The sequence below is a fragment of the Micropterus salmoides genome, unplaced genomic scaffold (genome assembly GCF_014851395.1).
Source record: "Micropterus salmoides isolate LMB-PRFRI ecotype aquatic unplaced genomic scaffold, ASM1485139v1 Ms_hic_scaffold_15, whole genome shotgun sequence".
Taxonomy (NCBI): domain Eukaryota; kingdom Metazoa; phylum Chordata; class Actinopteri; order Centrarchiformes; family Centrarchidae; genus Micropterus; species Micropterus salmoides.
In genome coordinates this window covers 28298695-28320546 of record NW_024040596.1, presented here as the reverse complement: position 1 = coordinate 28320546, position 21852 = coordinate 28298695, and the positions used below count along the sequence as shown (strand labels likewise).

Genomic DNA, 21852 nt, shown 5'->3' with positions numbered 1-21852 from the left:
GGGGTTTTTCACAGCACAGTGATTAGTGGGTCCAGAGACACGCCTCCCGATGCTGCAGCGATTCGTGATTGGATGCTGCAGATGACTCACTGCTTTGATTGGCTGTAGAGAATCCCCTGATGGAGGAATAGGAAGGAAAACTTTGTTTTAAAAACTGGAAACAAGATGAATGTGGATCGGAGGTCCACGATGTGAACTCTTTGCCTCCTTGATGATACTACTGTACTGTAAGGCTGGAGGGGAACACAGATGAAGACATTGAAGAGTCAAAGTAACTGATGATGGAGTAAAATAGTAAATTAAATGTCACTGCATGATGCTGAAGGCGCTTTCTGTAAACTAAAGGTTATTATTTTCTCTCTAAACACAACAATCCTTCTCTGACCCTCGTAAAGTGCCTGAGACCTCAAGACTAAAGATAGAAGATAAAAACACAGTAGCTGAAGTTAAAAGGATCCACAGCCAGCAACTGTGACACTGACAATACATATGAACAGATTAATCAAATTTCAACATTTCTTTATCATCTCTGTTTTAGAACATATCATTACTTCCTCTTGCTTCCAGTCCCTGTTTGGTCATTACTATTAATGACATTTAAAACAAAAGAGAAATAATCCAGAAAAAAATACTGGAAAAGTAAAAGAGGAAAGACTGCTGGGCAGTCAGCTGTGTAAACCTGTATATGATCATCTGTGTTCATCTATGTTCATCTGATCTGGGTTGACCCAGGTTCATTTGGTCCTACCTGGTTTATCCTGAACTAGTCAGGGTGAACTTGGGTTTACCTGATCTGATTTGGGTTTATCTGGATAAACAAGGATACACATCTATGGGTTCACATGGGTTGGTGTGGGTGACCCTGAGTTAATCTGTTCTCACATGGTTTAAACTGATTTGATCATGCTAAAGACCTGAAGGGACCAGATGTGACCAGAACATATGAGAGACCTAAATAACCCATGAAGGACACTGGGAAAGACTATAAAGACCGGACATGAGACCAGAAAGGACAAGGAGAGACCAGATGAGAACAGAAGACATTGTGCAAGAGGCCTACAGAAATTCGAAGAGACCGGACAATAAGAAAGAAGAGACCATGGTGGAGCTGAAGAGACCAGACAATAAGAAAGAAGAGACCATGGTGGAGCTGAAGAGACCAGACAATAAGAAAGAAGAGACCATGGTGGAGCTGAAGAGACCAGACAATAAGAAAGAAGAGACCATGGTGGAGCTGAAGAGACCAGACAATAAGAAAGAAGAGACCATGGTGGAGCTGAAGAGACTAGAAGAGACCAGACAATAAGAAAGAAGAGACCATGGTGGAGCTGAAGAGACCAGACAATAAGAAAGAAGAGACCATGGTGGAGCTGAAGAGACCAGACAATAAGAAAGAAGAGACCATGGTGGAGCTGAAGAGACCAGACAATAAGAAAGAAGAGACCATGGTGGAGCTGAAGAGACCAGACAATAAGAAAGAAGAGACCATGGTGGAGCTGAAGAGACCAGACAATAAGAAAGAAGAGACCATGGTGGAGCTGAAGAGACCAGAGGTGACCCATTTCAAAGTTTTCCACAATGTAGTGGATGACTTCATAGCCACCATGACTAGAGTAGAAAAGACAAGGAGAAACCACACAAGATACCCGAGGTGACCAAAGTAGACTAAGTAGAAGAGACTGTCCTAGGAGAGACAAAAGGATATAGCAGAGGAGACCAGTGCTCTTCAGTAGGATTAACAGAGAGTGTTGATGTGTTTTACAGACCGTGTGTGCCCATGCTCTCCAACAGAACAGCTCTTGTGGTTGTAAACAAACCCTCATGGCAACAGTGGACTGTCTGATTAGTCAGCTGGCTAATTGACAGTTAATTGATTCTTCATAATCAGCACCAACACTGAAGAGACAATTAAAGATGACCATGTGGGCGGCTGGAGGAGTGTTTGTGTGTGTGCATGTTTCAGTAATATATGCAGGTCTATATGGGTCAAAAGGCTTTCGAGGCAACAAGTACAACATGTGCAGAGCTGAGAGACCCGGTATTTATTTTTAACCCTTCATCTGACAGAAGCTATAAAAACACTTCTGAAAACACATTTTCATTTTTTCATTTATTAACTGCGTCTTAAAGATCCCAGACATGTCTAAGGTGTGTAAATCAAATCTATCTCAAACAATAACTTGTCATTTTGTGTTTGATAAGTTTATTCCTCAAAGAAGTTAATTATTTACTTAAAAATGATCTTTAAATGACGTCTACTCCTTCTCCTTTAACGAAAAATCCAGAATCTATGTCTCATTTCCACAGTTTATCTTCTAGAAATAGATGTCTCCTACTTCACTACTTCACTGAATGTGCACACGAGGCTTTGAGTTTCCGAAAATGCCTGCAGGTTTGTCAAGGTGTTAAACTGAGATTTAAGGTGAGCACAGAGAAACATTCCTCCTTCAGCAGCTGAATGTGATTACAAACTCTGCACAGTGAAGCTCAAACATCCAAGTAAAGTAATAGTAAGTCGAACGCATTTACAATTGTAGGGATGACTTTAAAAATTTGAATGTTCTTATTACCTCAGTGCACAAATATTTAAAATAGTTTCATTTTAACATAATTTTAACTGTCTAAACTCTGACCCAGTGTTTCAATCTACCTTTATTTATCAGATATGACCAAAATGTCAGTGTTGATGATATCTGCATATCTGATGGATAAACCTCACATGGACAGATATCAGAATGATGATGAGCATGTAGGGGATTATAAAAAAAATATATTAAGAACTAAGGCATAAAGAGGTAGAAAAGGACTTTCTGACCTGTCACTGGCGACTCCTCTCGTGGCGTCACTATCACCACCGCCATTTTCCTGTCCAGAGCCGAGCAGAAGGAGCCCATCGTCAGCAGAAACCACAAGAGGAGGAAGGGGACTGGACTTCCTCCTGCCCTCATCCACATGCTGCTCAGCACAGCTCGGTCACTCCGAGTGTTGTTGTCTCTCTCTCTCTCTCTCTCTCAGATGCAGAGGTGTAGAGAGGTCTCTTGCCCTTTTAGGCAGGAAGTTGTGTTTGAGAGAATCACAGTGTGTGTGTGTGTGTGTGTGTGTGTGTGTGTGTGTGTGTGTGTGTGTGTGTATGTGTGTGATCAGATTACTTGAGTTTTAGTTGTGTTACTCAAAAGGAGAAGATAACAGGGTTTTTTAAAAACTTGTTTCATTTTGTTTTCACTGTCAACAATCTACATCTGCATCATAAACTTGTAGAAGAAAACCCAAAGTAGCCTGAGCTGACCAATCAAAGTTGTAGATATCTCTGTAGCTTCTGTAACCCTGTAGTTACATTATTTATGAAACTTATGTCAGGTACGCATGTATACATAACCCTTAATGTAGAAGAAGAAATCCAGTTTAAGCAGTCTTGAACATTTTGGTTTAGTAGCCACTGTCGGTACTGCATGTTTTGTGACACCAACTGGTGGACAAATAATTTTTCCCTCAAACAAAAAAAAGATGTGTTGTGTCTCCCAAACACTCAATGTGACTTTTTGCTCCACAATTTAAGATAATAGGTTAAAGCTTTACCAATGCTTTTGTTATTCTTTAATTTTGTTACATTCATAATAATATAATGATACTCTTTATTTATAGAGCACTTTTTAAAATCCATGTTTCAAAGTGCCTCACAAAGGCAGCACAATAAAACAAAATAGTCAAAATTCATATTTTTGAGTGGGCTTTTATTGTGGCCAGTCTAAGGCCCAGCTGTGCAACACCCATGCTGTCTGATCAGCATCTTGTTATGCCTCACCTGTGAGGTGGATGGATTAACTCGGCAAAGGAGAAGTGCTCACTGACACAGATTGTGACAGATTTGTGAACAATATTTGAGAGAAATAGGCCTTTTGTGTACCTTTGTGTTCAGTGTACACATATATATATATATATATATATATACACCAAAGGAGGAGGTGAAAGGTTTGCTTTCCCCAAGTGCTTTTTCTGGGGAGTTCAATTGTAAAACTTGCCACCTCTGTTGCAGCAGCCAGACAAGGCTCGGTGCCTGACTGTTAAAATGACAAAGAAACACTAACCAGAAATTAGCTTTCTCCTGAACAGCCTATCAGAACTCTTTTCAAGAGAGGGCAGGAAACCCTAAACTGCTCCCCACACACGTAACCATAGCAACTGAACTCCCTCTTTGTTTAATTATCTCACATCAAAGGATATTCTCCTCTTCACGCCCAGATGTGAATTGTGAGGAACTCCAGAACACCAGAGGAGGACAGCCTTGAATTCCTTTGTGTAAACAAGGAGTACTGTCTCCTCAAAAAAAGTATTTCCTTGTTTAATTAAATAATCTTTAAGTTACTTAACAGGTCTGTCCACTCCATTTGAGTAGTTATGTTACCATGTTGTTGTTGATATTGTTGTTGAAAAGAAATGATATGATAGTCATCCTATACTACTCGATTAATTTTCCAGCTCGAATTTAATGTTAAATAACAAAATTTCCCAGCTACTGAGCAAAGGATTGTTTAAAGAATAATCAAAGCTATCTTCTTGGAACCAGAGCTCCCCCAGGTGGACAAAATAAGTATTACATGTCATCGTTCTGAAATGCCGTTAAATGTATAAATGTCACTCTGTATTTACCTGTTCATAATCTGATGCCATTCGTGAAATCTTGCTTATATTCTCTAAGTAAGAATGTGTAACAACCATTATTATCCAGGAAGCTAGTTAAGTTCCTCTCATCTGATGTGATTCCTAGGAAATGCTAACCTTAAGGTTTAACTGCTGACAATTGTTTCCTTTTTATCAAATGCTTAAAACTAAGAACGGTATAACCGTTTGACAATTAAGGTTTGATTGTGGGAAGATATTTGATTACAATACGCACAAATAGATTTTTGAATAGACATATTAAAAGTTAAGAAGACAGTATCTCAGGAAACAGGAAACAAGCCCTCAGGGGACGAAGTTCTTTTTAAGCTTTATTCGTCGAGCTAATTTACACTGCTCTCACCAAAGCCCGGACCCAGTCACGTGGGCCCGCCAGCAGTAACAAAGGACATCCAAGTCAGAACAGCCTAACTGCCGGACCGAGGACGGTCGCCACTCTGTGACCAGTGATGTCCAATAGTCTGTTAATCCATTATCTTTAATCCTTAAACCCATAGCCAAATTTAACTGAGTATCATCTAACTGCTTTCATTAGTTCTCTTTAGCTGCCCGTATGAATCAAATTCTCCCCACAAGAGAACCCAATTTACAATAGAACTCAACATTCTTTGTTTGCCCCATGTTTTTAGCCATTGTTTATTTCTTTGATGCTTAACCGCTTTTATGTTACCTTTAGTTAGTTAATAATTGTGTATTGTGTGTGTATTGTCTAACTCAAAGTCCCTGTCACGAGGACCTACCACTTCGATATGAGATTGACTGATTGATTTAAGATAATTGAGCGATTATTAACTAACTGATCACTAGTGAATAATTGTATAATTATTAAAACGCTACCCAGAGGTCCGGAGACTCTGGGTGAATTAAATCTCCGGTGGTGCCCCTTTTCTTCGAAGAATTATGAATTCATATTTCTGAAATATTAATTTCAATAAGTTTATTAAAAATCATAAGTAGACATGCTACACTAATGTACTTATTTGTGTACCCAAATGATGAACCTTGAATTACGGATGCACCTTGCTAAACAAGCTAACTAGTTCCACCCTCTCGTCCAAATATGGTCACGTCCGGTTCCAAAAAAACAAGAGAGTGACGGCCAAAATGCCAAAATCAAGGCTTCCAAACAGCAGTCCACAAACCAATGGGAGACGTCACAGCGGCTACGCCCACTTCTTTTATACGTCTGTGGCAAAAAAAACGTCAAAGGGACACCTAGGGCTTTAAAAAGCGTCCATATGTGAAAAGTTGGGAGTGAGAATGTGTTGTTTCTTGACTTCCCTACTTTTTCCATGTTTGTTAATTGGTTCCTACTGAAGACCTATCTAAGGCTCAGTAATTTCCTAAAACAGCTGCTCACTGTAGTTTTTATCAAATGTCATTCAAATAGGAAAAAATAAATGTATTTTTGCTGCTATTTTCAGCAGGGGATTGATACATATCAATATCAGACTTTGGATAAACAGAAAATACTTGTTAGTAGGATTAATTAATTGTTGGTCATTCTTTATTTTATTTATTTATTGTCTGCCTGTCAACTAGTGTATCATTTATGTCTAGATCACGGTGCTCCTGCGCTTTCTCCTGTGTTTTTATGATAGCTGTTTATGGTTTAGAGTTGGGGTTAGGGTTTTTATGGCTTTTATGTTGCTTCATACTTGCTGTCCTGTGTGCTTGGTTGATTCTTGTTAGTACTATGTTGTTGATCTATGGTATACTTCTTTTCTGATTTAGTTCTTACAACCTTTCCATATTGGAGGCATTTTCAACCTCCAACCAGGCCGTTATTGTAAATAAGAATTGGTTCTTAACTGACCTGCCTGGTAAAATAAACCAAAAATAATAATAATAAAATTTTCAAAATGTTGCCTTTGGTCTTTTAATTGGATTTATTGACACTAATAAATATGTCTGTTTTTCACAGATGGTTTCAAACTCAAATTAATACAAGTGAGGAGCAAACATTTCTGCTTCTGTCATTTACATTTTTATGTTTAGAAATAAAACATTCTGGAGTTTGTGAATGTGAGAATGAATACCCCCCCCAAACATTAATCTAATTTAACAAAACACAGAGATGACTATGAGAAGGACAGCACCAAAACACAAAGAAGACTTCATCAATAATCAATAACAACACACAAACAAGAAAATATTGTAATTTAGTCTCAAAACCAAATCGGATAACCAAGAGCGGGAAACAATAAGATTTGGATGAACCGATTTTAATAGATTCATCCTTACATTTCCAGCATGTGGTATATTGTGTGAAGACCATTTTAAAGAAAAGTGGTGTGCAGTTTTTTTTTTTTTTTATCAACCTCACATCTGGTTTGATTATTCTGCATCATTACACCACAGCAGACCCTTTCTAGTGCTATTCCAAATCCTACACTGTAAAAATCCAATAATTTCAAAAATGTTCTCATTAAAACCAAACTTATTTCTTGAACATTTTCTCTTCCGCCTCAGTGTTTGGATCCGTTAATCGTCAACGTTTTGAAGCTCCTCAGTTGTTCCAGGAAGCCGGGGTTGGGGGAGGAGGCGGGCCGAGCTGATCTGACCAACGAGAGCGCGGCGTCAAAAGACTGGCCTTCACAGGACATCAAGAAGCCAATGACCACAGCCGGGGCCCGTGACACGCCGGCATTGCAGTGGACCAACACTACGCCTTTCTGAGGGAGAAGCAGAAGTAAACGCTAATATTAAAGCTGCATTAATTGATTTCATTTACCACAACTAATAAAGTTGCTGTAGCAAACATCCAGCAGACACGGAGCAACATGAACATCCCATAGGAGTCGTGTTTGTGTCACCTGGTTAATGTAAGTCCACTATTCTCTCTCTGTTAGCCAGCAAGTCAACTGTCGCCGGAAGTAAAATCAGGCACAATGAAAACTATCAGTTAAACTTATACTATTTGTGGTAGGAAAGTTTGTTCTTTATCTGTTGTTTGTTCTATTCCATATTTATATATTTCTACATTTATTTATGTTGACTGTATGTTTGTCTACGTGTAGCACCTTATCCCCACAGCAAATTCCTCGTATGTGTAAAACACTACTTGGCAATAAAGCTCCTTCTGATTCTGATTATCAGTAGTAAATCTAAAATACTGAGACAACCACATTTCCAACCACAATTACGGCAAGACAGGTCGGATCAATCAAAAACAGACGCTTGTTCACTTTATTTTAGGAAGTCCCACTGCATCATCAAGTAACCAAAGAAGAGAGTATAATCCAGCCAGAGTACCTAAGGTACACTATATCAAAAGTACTGGGAGACCTAGACATTACATTTATGACATCCCATTGGCATTAATATGGATTTGGTCCCTCCTTTGCAGCTGTAGCAGTTTCCAATCAGGGTTTCTACAGGATTTTCGAGTTTGTCTGTAGGAGCTGTTTCCCGTTCACCCAGAAAAGCATTTGTGAGGTCAGACACTAATGTTGGACGAGAGGGCCTGGCTGCATTCTCTGTTCTAGTTCATCCCAAAGATGTTCAGTCCGGGCTCTGAGCGGGTCTGTCAAATTCTTCCACACCAAAATAGGAAAACCATTTCTTTATGGAGTTGGCTTTGTGCAACATCAAAAGAGGAAAAGGCCAAACACAGCCCCTCCCAAAAGTATTGGGACAGGTGTGTCCCATTACTTTTGTCCTTTGTCACTACAATTACTGCCACTGTACTGTGACACGTTTAGGCTACAGCAGGCTGTATAGCTATGACATTATAACACTCGTCCTAAATAACGGATTATTGTCTTGTAATTAGGGGTGGGGATTGTTAATTTTTTTTGATATTGATACCCTTATTGAGACTACTTAATGATCCGATTCCTTGTCGATACCACTATCGATACTTTATTATTAATTGGTGACGGTTATTTGTTTAGACCAGACCCAACGGGCATTAGGTAGGCCTGCACGGTATGAGGAAAATATTCAGTGTGCAATAACATTGTTATATATTATATCTGACATCACAATATGGAGTGACGTTTAGAAAGAATAAAAACTCAGACAGGCCCTGCGATGGACTGGCGACCTGTCCAGGGTGTACCCTGTACCATGCACTTACAGTAACTAGCGTAGCTGTCGGCAAGTTGAGAAGTTTGGAGCTAACTTAACTTCACTGTCTCCACGGTGACGGTGCAGCCTTTCCCTCTGCTGGCCGATGTGTGTATGTAGTTGCCGACAGAGAGCAGCACAGGCTGCAGCCTGATGATGAACAGCCCCGGGCCTGTTTAATACCGTCACTAAAAAACATTAGCTTTCTTATCCATCGTGTTTCAAGGTAAACCAGATTTGACGCTTGAGACATAATGTTACATTATAGGACCTGCTAGTCTCGATAGCGGTATCGATAAGCTCGGACCTTATTGATTTTCACTTTTTTAAGAAATTTTGGAACCGGGTCCTTTTGGAACTGGGTATCAATCCCCATCCCTACTTGTTATATATGTATATATTATTTTTAGGAGTGGTTCTCAAACTTCCCACTTCAGGGGGGTCGTGGATGTTAAGCAGACCTAAAGCTGCATGAATAGGATTCATGTGGTGACATAAACAATCCACATTTGCTGGGGTGAGGGGGCTTGAACTTTTTTGGCTTCTGAAGCAAGGCTTGACAGAAAAACTTTGAGAACCACTGGTTTAGATAGATTTTTCTGAAATATAGAAATAGCCTATTAGAAAGTCTGCAACTCTCCAGACATTGCTTAATAAGGGAATAATCCACAATGCATTGCGTTGTGACCTTAAAACAGCATTTCTCATCATAAAATGACTTCAGATATGTTGATTTAGTCCAAGAGAACTGCTCTGCTATCAACTCAGTTTATGAAACTACATACAGTCTGAAATATCTGCTACACTTTACTGTTCTGGTCAGGTAAAGTCATTTCACAAAGTGTTGTCCCATTCCTCATAAAGCGCTTTAAATCCTCAAACGCTCCTGAACTCACACACTTAACGCTGATTAAAATCTGTGAGGCTTCAGTGCTTAGGGCTCACAGGGGATATTTAGGCCAGGAAACATGATGCTCTGTAAACACTAGGGGGCTCTACAGACAAACAGAGCAGAATGGACCACAGCCACTTACCAGCTGTTTAGTTAATAGATGTTTGTTTGTTAGTGTCTTTGGAAGCCCATTAGCTTCTCCATTACAGCAGCCTATTTTCCTTCACACCACAGCTGTGTCCCAGTTCACTGCAGCAGAACCAAACTGGTATCAGCCTTCTCATCTGACTCCAGGGAGGACAGATAAACAAAAGCTTCTCCCAAAATGTCAAAAGTCTTCCAACAAGACAGACTGTTTTCTTTATTTTCAATCCCAGAACCAAACATTTTGTGAATTTTGATGATGTTTACAAACCTGAACATTTGGTTAAAACCAGACTGGAAAATATGTTAAAATTTTAATAAAACTAAATAATTAATTAAAAACATCAGATTTCAAGTTAGGAGCAGGCCAAAAAGGATTTCACAGAAACTTGGGTACAAAATCTGAGCAATTCACGCTAAATGTTGGGTAAAATTCAACTCACATGTGCTAGTATAATAGCCAACAATCTGAGCTAAAAAAACAAATACTTCTCTTTTCCTGAACATTCAGACTTTGGCTTTAAAAAACTGGTCCTCAAAGTGGGATCTGGGTTCCACGGGGTCCCCAGCAAAAAGTGGAATAATGTATTTTCACTATAATGCCATCCATAGGTAAAGTAACGACAGAATGTGTGACTGGGTTTCATAAACTTTACATAATAAAACATCTGAAAGCAAAAGTCCTATCAGGTGGGGGACCCTGTGATAAAATCAAATGGGGGTCTGTGGTCTAATTTGTGTCAGTTTAGGGGTCCCTGATGTGAAAAAGTTTGTTGAGAACCACTTTTTTTAAAAGGACCCAAAAATTCTGAGAAATACCAGAAAATATGAGCAAGGAATGAATCGAAAATGTATTTAAGATCAGAAAACTGTAGTATAAAACACAAAACACATTTAGCATGTTCACCAGGTTATGGATCTGTACTCAGTCACATGATGCTGTCGTTGTCATGACATCGTCAATAACTGAGGGTCATTACCAGCCAGATGGTCTGCTGGGTAATCTGACCCTGCATTTCAACGTAAAAGCATCAGTTTGATTATCATCAGGGCTGGAATTACCACGTACACTCACAGAAACATATCATAATGAACACACACACTTCCTGTAATCACACACCGCTAATGACTGCCTAATGACTAGCTCTGTGTGTGTGTGTGTGTGTGTGTGGTGTCATGTTAAGGTGAGTCGCAGGCTTCGCCGCTAAAAGCTTGTATGACACTGAGATCTGATCTGTGTGCAGTTTAATAAAACATGAACAAAACTACTCATCTATTATTCAGAACAGGGGAGAGGAGACGAGAGGAGAAGTCGAAACGTGTGTCACATGTCAAACCTTCCCTCACTTTAGGATCCGGCTTCCGTTGCAGGGTTTTTTCCGCAGAGTAAGACGTCCCTCGCACTGTTTGCAGACAGGATGTTTGAGGAGGATTTGCGTTCTGACGACTGTTTAACGTTAACAGTAAAGCTGAACTGATTTGCCAGTTGCTAAAAGTCAGTTTTGATAAGCAATTAATGGTTTAAATAATCTCTCCAGGAAAAACTCCAGCATCTCGAATGTGAGAATTTGCTGCTTTTGTTTGTTTTACATGATTGTTTGATGTCACTCTTTGGGTTTTAGGACCGCTGGTCAGACTGACTGAGCATTTTAAAGAATAACTTCAGACATTAGTCTTTATTTTGAGAGATTTTAAAGACTTAACAGTTCAAATTATTAATAGCTTTATTAATACAGACCTGCAAACTTAAATGGAGAATATAAAAGTTGACTGATTTTATTACCAAGGTGAGACCAAAGGCCTTTTCTCCCACTTTTCAAATTCATCTCAGGAGAAACAACCATATAAAATCTCATTTATGTCTTACTCTGATCAAAACAAGAGATCTAAAACTGATCTTAATTAGTCTTATTTAAGTCTCCTGAACATTGGACCATGAGATCAGAGAAAGAGCTCATTGAAAACTCAGCTATGACTCCTGGGATCTCGTGATCCTTCTCAAATATTTCTCAGTTTTCTCATATTGGCCTCAGGAGCTAAAACTCATCTCTGTCTTACTCTGATCAAAGGATGAGATCTCCAAAGTATCTTCAATAAGTGTAATTTCAGTCTCCAGAATGTGGATCAGAAAACAAGCTCCAAGATATTTCTCAGTTTTGTCGTAGTGACCCCACTTAGGGGTTATTTTACTCAAGTACACCTCAAATGTTGAGGCTGAGTATTTTCTTTTTATGGGGGTTTGTACTTTTACTCCCTAATAATTTCAAATCATTTTTGTATTTATTGTTAATTATCTGTTACAAGTTACTGAGAAAAATAAAATACATTTTGACATTGAAAATAATGCACTTTCAAATGTCATGTTTTCCAATTTGTTAAGGTAGTCACAGCCAGCATAACTGGACCACCAATACTTTGACTACTTTGTTTAGAGATTAATTCATTAAGGACCGAATGCACGCAAGAATGAAATACAACATGTATCTGTCATACAGAATAAGCACTTTTACTTTTGATGTACATTCACTGTGGAATACTTTTATATCTGAGTAGAATTTTGAGGACTTTAATTGTGGATTTGGTATTTCTCCTCTTTTATGTAAAGGAAAATTGTACTCTATATAAAGACAATAAGTCCTTCACTGTTCTCTTTGTTTTTATTTGGATGGTGCAGCGGCAGCGTTGTTGCCCTTTGAACAGCAGGAGCGGGGTTCAAATCCAGCTCAGGGCCTCCAGCACGGTTCTCCAAGCATAGACAGTAATGTAATACAATCAAGCTCACCAACATCTCCCCAGAGCTCCCAACTGCTTTTTAGGAGCAATAAGCAAGACATTAATGAACTCAAAAAGATACAATGATGACATCTCATCTGTTACTTTCATTTATCCTATTGTAATCTCAATTCAGTTTCCAGTTTTCTTATCTAAGTCTCAAAACCTCAATCTCTCTTCCTCTCATCCTAAGGGGTTTTAGGAGCAACAATTCAGATTGGAGTGATCTCAAAAAGATATACTATTGAGATCTTAGTGTTTTCTCAAGAGTTAAATAAAAGACTGTTCTTAGCAAAAGATTTTTCCTTTGGGTGGGAGCATCTAGACCCTTCCGTCAAATTTAAATGTTCCGCCAGAGCAGGTTTTTCGGTTTAAAGAGTTAACACGTTTACTCATTAAACTGGACACGTGTGGTTTCATTATGCGTTTGTTTAATTTCCCTCGTAACTTATAACTTAGCTTTTAACTCTGGAAAATTATTCTGATTCTAAACTGATTAATAATTCACTAAAGTTAGCTGATGTGCTAACTAGCTGGCAAGCCCACCATTTTAAACAGATTGGGAAAGATCACGATGCACTTAAACTTGATTTGACAAGTTAACATAGCAACTAGTTACCAAACATAAAGTTAAACAACATATTACATTGCTGGCAGCAAATGAGACTACAATTTACTGCAGTACCACGAAAGGTTGCCATCAATGTAAAAGGAAGACGATGCCGTTATCTTCATTCTGATTGGCCAAGTGACTCTAGATGTCGCACCAAAGGTGTTTTATTGAGAAGATTGCAACAGCTTTCTGAAACGTCTGTGGTTTCACTCCAGTCTGTGGGGAACTGTTACCTCTTTACGAGCCTGCTGGATGAAGTCAGAACAGTCCTGGATGTGAGGCAGCAGATCTGTGTCTGGGTGATCCAGAATACTGACGGTCTTATAGAGGAACAGGTCAGGAAAGGCATTCTCCACCCCGAAGGCCACGTTCAGGATGTGAGACACCTGGGGAAGAGGAGGAGGAGGAGGAGACTTAATCTTGATAATCCCAGAGTAAAGGTGACATAAATAAACAGGAATCACATGACAGTAACATCTAGCCAGTTAACAGCTTGCTCAGTTTTCACTCCCATTATTTTTTAACATGTCTGAGGCTACATCTACATCAAGCCGTCTACATTTATAGAAATGACTGGGAAAATGATTTGCATCCACATTAACATTTGCAGTTTGTTTTAGTGGAGACCTCTGTCCACAGTGAAACACCTGTACAACATGGAAACTGAATTGAATGTTATCAGATCAATAGTAAAAGAAAACTCACCTTGTGTTTTCTCAGAGTGCCGAAGTCATGTGCAGCATCTTGAGAACCTACACACACACACACACACACACAGTGAATTACTGTAGTTAGGTACAGCAATGGAAGAAGTATTCAGATCCTTAACTTATGTAATAGTAGAAATACTACAATACAAATAAAAGTACAAAAGTATACTTAAAGTATTAAAAGTAAAAGTACTCATTATGCAGAATGGACCACTTATTATTGGATTATAATTATTTAATGTTGCAGCTAGAAGAGATGAAGTTAATTATCAGTTTATATACTGCTGTGTGGATTTAACTGTACTAATAGGCAATAACTATATTTTTGTATTAATAATAACCTAAATCGGCAAACTAACCAGTAACGCTATCAGATACTTGTGGTGGAGAAAAAGCCCAATATTTGCCTCTAGTAAGTAAGTAAAGTCCCTAAAAATGTTCTTTATGTACAGTACCTGAGTAAACTAGCAACTGGTTAGTTAGCTGGTTCAGGATTTGTCTTTGAACTGTTCTGGCACGAGACGCTGTCCAGGGTGCTGAACCAAAACGCTGACCAGGTCACTGGGTCATTTATGTTCCACCTGTGAGCCCTGATGGGTTCTGTCTCCCCCTGTTCTCCCCCACGTCTCGGCTCATGTTACCCTCTACTCTAAACTGGCAGATATCTGTGTTGGCGGACTGAAGGTCACTTCCAGGACAGGGGTTAAGGTGACCCATCCATCGACTGAAGCATCTGCTTGGTGCCTCTTTTTTTCCCTTTCTTATTTACAAAGGTGTTCAATCAGTAGGTGGAAGAGGACAAGCTGCCATTACTGCGATGGCCTCTCACTTGTAAACTTGCGTATAATTTATGTCTTATTTAACCTTCATTTAACCAGGAAGTCCCATGAGATTGAATTGCTTTTCCAAGGGAGACCTGGCCAAGACGGTGCACCAGTTAAGTGTATTATATAATTATGAATATGGGAACCAGAGTTTCATTAATGTATGTAAAGAATTGTTCTTTTAAAATAAAGCTTATAATCTACAAAAATTACATTTCATTACATTAACGCTAAAAGACACTAGACTATAAAAGTCAGAGTAAGAAGATGGAGGGGTGGATCAGAAACCGGACTTTCACCTGGGATAACAGTGTTTGTTTCCTGTGTTAAACAAAAAGTCTTTTTTGTTTTTAGGTACTAAACTTACTAAAGTAACATTACTTTACTAAGTCACGTAAGTACGTAGTTATTTTAACCCACACCATGATCTTTTCCTAAACCAAAACAAAATGACGACATTTCACAATGTTAACCACTACTTTTATTTTGAAATTCTAAACATGCTTTGCATATTTATTCTTGCTTACCTGACAACAATACTAAAGAGCACCCAGGATGTTAAAAAGCAATAGCAAGTGGTCTTGTGGGATATGTGATGAGTTGGGAGTGAGAATAGAAATGGGTGTTATTTTCTGTAATTTCAGACCAGTTTGTGAGTTTGAATAACTGGTGACTATGATTAAATATCTTTCACTGCCAGTGCAAATGTGTTGAACACAACACACAAATCACACTGGTGGTTTTACGAGGAACAGCTTTACATTTAATGCCAAAAACAAGAGGGACAGGATAGGAGGCATCTATGGAGCAAAGTGACAGTTTATTACCAAAGAGTCATCGACCAGAAAGGTTGTGGAGTCACAAATGGGATGTTTGTTGTTGTTTTTTTAAGCATTCTGGTGTGGAAATTTATCTTTGGGTTAATTCATTCAGATGTAATTCGTTTTTAAGATCTGTAGATGTGTCTATCCAACTGATTGACATGGATTGTGGGAAATAATTTGTGCTGTGATGACGGTTTCTTCACCTTTTCCACATAAATTAAATCTAGCATGACTGAAGGTGGACGGTGTTGACAGTGGTTTACTGTGTTGTCACGTTCACTCACCCAGCAGCAGGTAGGGCTTGACAGTGCCAACCTGCAAGTCCCAGGAAGTGTCAGGGACATATCCCAGCATCCTCTCTGGGGGACGGGGTCTTCCACCACAGTAATCGTAGACCCTTTCCAGGTCTCGATGATGCGACGGCCGCTCAGTGATGTCACACGGGTGCACTGCTTCCTCAGCCGCGTCCGAGAGAAACTCTGGATCTCCTGAGTCAGGGACTGCATGACTCAAACTGACTGGGACGAACTGGTGAATGGAACCGGACTGAACTGGACCGGGCTGGAGAGAACCTGAAAAATAAAGAGAAGGAAATTAGTCATTATTTGTACTCGATATTAATGTTAGATATGTAAGTAACGCTGCAGAGTGAGATGTACAGAAAATCACAGACGAGTTGGAGGTGCACTTCATCTCAAGAGCTGGTGGATCTGTGAGGACTTGGACACAGTGATGCTTTGAGCTAAATGTCATGTTGAGCATTGCTCACCTTCTTCATTTAATATGTTAGCATGCTAACATTTGCTAAAGCTGAGACTAATGGGAATGTCATTAGTTCTGCAGGTATTTAGTCATTAGTTATTAATAGTTTTGGAAAAATGTACATGTTGACCTGATGATGGCACTAGATGGAAATTCAGAGTTCACCAGAGTTATTACAGTGTTTCCTGAGGGGAACATGAACAGCCATAGAAATCCATGTTTGTGTTCCCCAAGGTTCTTTCCTTGGTCCTATAGAGAGCCGCTGGACACCGTGGGACCTTATTTCAGAAAAAATATGAACGGTAGTCAGCAGCGAGAGACAACAAATGCTTTGATCCTGCTTGAATTGTGCCCTGAACTACACTTGTAAACCTGTATATAATTAGGGCCCAAGAATGAAACATGCGAGGACCCTATTGAAACTTAAGGGATTCTTTTTCTTTCTTTCTGCAAATGAAGCAAATTTTTGGCGGCCTAAACATGTTTGAAAACTCATGAAACTTTGCACAAAATGTTAAAAAGCATAATGTTAAAACGTCTTGTGAAAATTGTCATAACTCATCGTGCATGGGTGTGGCAAAATGGTTCACTAGCACCCCCTAAAGAGCAGCCCCCGGGCCACGTTTCTCCGACTTGGTCTAAATGTTTGTGGCACACCTACAAAAAAAGCCGCTTGGAGGCATACCCTAAACCCAACAGGAAGTCAGCCATTTTTTTTATTGGGCATTTTTGACAAATTACAAGGTCTGTACTTTAACAATCTCCTCCTAGAGAATGAATCTGATCAACTTCAAATTTTCACTGTGCAGTCTAAAGGCACTGATGATGATAAGTTGTGCTTCCTGTGAGGTTTCATGAAAGAAACTGTGGTGTGGCGTCGAATAACGCCATGAAACAGGCAATTGTTAAAACCTCAGCGTACGTGCTCACATCTGTACCAAACCTTACAGGTTTGATGACCACCCCAAAGACATCCATATGCCAACAATCCCTCAAAGTCAAAGCGCCACCTACTGGCAACAGGAAGTGACCCCTTCAATGGCATAGTCCTCGCGCCAAGTTTTACCTAGATGTAAGAAATTTTTTTGGCACACGTATCATCCCAGGACACACAAAAAAGCCTCTTGGAGGCATACCCTAAACCCAACAGGAAGTCGGCCATTTTGGATTTATTGGTCATTTTTGGCAAATTACACATTCCATACTTTAATGAACTCCTCCTAGACAATAAATGGGATCGACTTCAAATTTTCATTGTATCTTAAGCCATTTAAGATGAAAAGTTTTTGTCAAAGTGTGTGTCCATGGTGTGGCGTTGAAAATCAATGATTCATGAAACAAGAACTTGTTATAACTTCAGGGTACATGCTCACATCTGTGTCAAATTTTACGTTTATAAGTCCCACCCTGTTTACATTACTATTACATTTTACTCTTTGGTATACCGGGACTTTTTCTTGTGTACCGGCACTTCTCACAAGCTGTTGGTACTCTTTTCTGCCCTCTCCATCGCTGAAGATGAAGAGGGCAGAAGATTGGCTGCTTTTTTATCCAAGTGTGTGCATAAAGTTGCTTATCAATGTCACTTTTCGTGAACCGACCAATCACAGCATGGTTGGGGCGGGACATTAAAAAAGGCTGAAGTAATGCTACAACAAACTTTTGAAATGTTGAACTTATTATGCATGAATGTTAATTGATTATTGACAAGTTAGCACTTAGCATTAACACATTAGAGACTAACCACCATGTAGAGCATTATTCTTGCACAATGATTTAATGAATGAGAACAATGTAGGTTATCATAATAAAATTGCTGTAACTGAATTAATATTGTACTAGTGGTAAGCTTTATATGACAATCTTATCTGTAATTATAATGAATACACTAATATTGGCCCTAATGAAATCTTAAATGGTTTTATTTTTGAACTGTTGAAAAATATTACAAATAGCTCTACTATAAACAATCTTTAGGCAGACATTAGCCAAATAAAGTGTAACCTATAAATATATCAGTATTATACAAACATTAAACTTTTTATTTAATGTTATAATATTGTACTAATACACATATGTATACTAGTTACTCCTCCAGGTAGACAGAGCCTCTGCAGACCGATGTAGATTTAGCCAGAGCCAGGAAGCCATTGTATGAATATTTGCTCCTTATACTGCCTCTCTTCTTGAGAGCAACACGTTCGTCTTGTTCTGTTTTACTAAAATTATTGTTCCACCGACTGCGTTGTCCGTCTACCTCCAGCCCAAACTGTCCTATTTTTTGAAAACCAAAATATGGTCACCCTAAATAAAAGTAATGTAGATATCTGTCACAAGTATGCATTATTCACACAGTAGTTTGTAGTTGTATATATATTATTCTGTGTGTGATAAAAACCTAGTTCTTCAGAGGCTCAGCTTTGGTCCGGCTCGGCTCAGAATGGCTCTGGTTCAGGTAGTCCAGAGCAGAAAGGTGATCCAGTTCAGTTAAATTTCCTCATCTTCTTTTGTTTCCAGAAGAAAAACACGTCCAGTTTGGTCCCAGGTTCCTAATGGTCCACGTTAGACCAGGTGCAGAACAAATCCAGTCTTATTAGCTAGAGTCCTGTAGTCCATCTGTGAAGTGGGCCGACTCTGCTGGAGGTGAGACTGAACTGCTGTTGTGTAACATAAACCTGCTGTCTGTCTGTCACTGTAGTGCGCTATATCAGTCACAAGTACATAACTAATAAAACAAACCTACACCAAACTCAATTAAATATATATTATATTATAAAATAATAACATCAGGCTGTCAGTGTAGAGAAGTTCAATTTTATATTATATTGATGAGGGTATTGTTTCCTGTGTGGTCCACAAGAGGGCGCTACATCCCTGCTATGTAGGTGCTGCTAAAGATTTATTACAGTTTTTCTCAATTGTTTAAACACTATAACCAGACTTTTGAACTTAAATTTCAAAACCATGACCTTCAATAGATAGATAAAAGGGCCAGAGTCAGTTCATTCAGGTTTGGAACAATGGACCTAGAGACAGGAGAGAAGGAAGAGGTAGAGGACACCACAGAGGAGAAGGAGGAAGATGAGGAGGAGGAGGAAGAGCAGCATGGAGAAGAGGAAGAGGTGAAGGAAGAGGAACAGTAGGAGTTGGAGGAGGAGATGGGATAGGAGGAAGATGAAGCCTAGGACGAGGAGGGAGGAGGTGGATGTGGAGAAGAAGGTGGAGGAGGTAGAGGAAGGAGGAGGAGGAGGTGAAGAACAACAATCTCTGGCCTGTCCCAGACCAAAGACAGGATGCTGGGGCATTCAAAATAAGTTGTTGTTTGGTGTGTTGAACTGTAAAGCACACTAAGGTATAAAAAATGGGCAAATGTTTACATTTGTTATTTCTTTTGTTTTGGTCATCAAGCAACCTTACTAATAACCAGTTTTTGTGGTATTGTTTTGAATTTATCTCACCAGTATGTAAAACTGTGATGTAGTGTGTGTTGTGACTTGTGTGGAAACAAGGATAAAGGGAGAGGAAAAGAGAGGAGAGGAGAGGAAACAAGGAGAAAAGATGAGATGAGAGGAAAGGAAAGGAGTGGAAAGGAGAGGAGAGGAAACAAGGAGGGAAGAGGAGCCGCTGAAAATTAAACCGATCTGTGGGTGTGGAGTTAGAAAGACATGAGCTCACCACCCCTCTGCGCATCTCTGCTGCAGGCTACCAGACTCTGTCAGCAGTCAAATTGCATTGTGGGTAATGTAGGTGCCAGACTGTGACAAGGAAATAATGGGCGTGCATCAGTCTATGCAGTGCAGTGCTACATTGGTGGAGTGTTCTTCTAATGCCCCATACGACGTTTCTTCCACCCTGAGGACAAACTACATGTTCATCCACTATGAAGCTCTGGAGCAAATTCAGCAACTGATTACTTTCAGTCCTGTGTGTGTGTGTGTGTGCGCCCCATGGACTACAGTACACGTGGACAGCTGCAGTCTTATTTATGTTGGAAAAGATTCTGGTAGTTTCCAAGAATATTTCCACAAAGAGAGAAAGAATTTCTGGCTGAAATTGGACCTTTTCAAACCTCTAACACACACACACACACATTCACATGCACACACACAATCCGCATGCAACACATGCACACAAAGAGGAAAGGAGAAGAAACAGTTGAGTTTGCCAAGTTCGGACTTCTGTACTTTAAAGCTTGGACTCTGCAATTTCAGCTTGGGAGTACAAACTCCCAGGAACGGGAGCACGCTGTCAGTAATTCAGCAATTGGAACAGCAGCAGACTTGATGACGGCCGGACCCATTAGCAGGCGGGACCTCACATCTCCGAAAACATTGTGGCAATTTTTTAAAGAACAGCAGTATTATAAGTTACAGTTGTGAGTTTTCTTGTCCGACATTTACACTTTTTGAAATGACGAAATGCATTCTGGGATATCTGGCTATCCGAAGTCCACACAAGTCACCACCGATGCAGGCTCAGTAAAACGGGTGGAGCGAGAACACATCCAGGTATTTGACTGTACTTTGAATAGCAGCAGTACTTTGGCCGCAGCTGATGACGTTTCACAAGTCCACAAGAACACAAGTACGGACAAGAACGCAGATTGAGAAACAGCTAGATAAAGGGAGAGGAAAGAGAACAAGGAAATAAGAGCAGATGAATGGAGAGGTAATAAGGAGAAAAGAGGAGAGGAAACAAGAGGAAACAAGGAAATACAAGGATTGAAGTGGAAACAAGGAGATAAAGTTATCGAAAGAAGGTTAAAGTCAAGGGCAACTGGACTTGGTTGAAGATACTAGAAGACATTTCTTCCCTCATCCAAACGACTTCTTCAGTTCAGAACTATCTTCAACCAAGTCCAGTTGCCCTTGACTTTAACCTTATTTGGATAACTACTGGACCTGGATGACTGACAATCTTCACAGAAAAGGAGATAAAGGGAGAGGAGAGGCAACAAGGAAATAAGAGGAAAGGAATGCAAACAAGGAGAGAAGAAAAGAATTTTGATTGCATTGAAATGTGTGCTCACTTTGAGTGTGTGTCTGTGTGCACAAGTGCATACTAGGGTGTGTGGTTACATGCATGCGTGTGTATGCATGTGTGAGTTCCACTGATAACATTTTCCTGCCTAATGTGAGATGCTTTTACGTCAGAAACACAAACACACTGGCAGAGTTTAAATCGTTAGAACCAAGAAAACAAAAACGAAAGAAGGGAAGAATGAAAAAGTGTACAAGAGAGGAAAGGAAGGAGTGAAGGAAGGATGGAAGGGAAAGTGCTGACTCAGTTCTCTACATGTTGATCCATGAGTCAGAAAACCCGGAGAGACTGCGTGTGTGTGTGTGTGTGTGTGTGTGTGTGTTGGCTGTTACTCAACCATAACATGGGAAGCTACTCCAACATCTGACAACCATTACTGCTATGACACACACACACACACACACACACACACACACACACACTCTTCAGCTACAGTTTGCGGCGTCATATTCAGCTTTAATGAACCAATAACAGAGCTGTTAATGCAACAAGCCTGCCGAGGTCAAATGTCAACACCAGTCGG

At 39.7% G+C, this 21852-nt stretch overlaps 1 protein-coding gene across 1 annotated transcript; it reads right to left on the bottom strand.

The window, feature by feature from the left end:
• Positions 1–6561: 6561 nt before the first annotated feature.
• Positions 6562–16093, bottom strand: dusp19a (dual specificity phosphatase 19a). Its single transcript, XM_038719946.1, is given in 5 exon segments — positions 6562–7352; positions 13403–13555; positions 13875–13921; positions 15812–15880; positions 15883–16093. Coding segments are annotated over 5 exon segments (627 nt in total). The 5' UTR covers positions 16034–16093; the 3' UTR covers positions 6562–7145.
• Positions 16094–21852: the final 5759 nt, after the last annotated feature.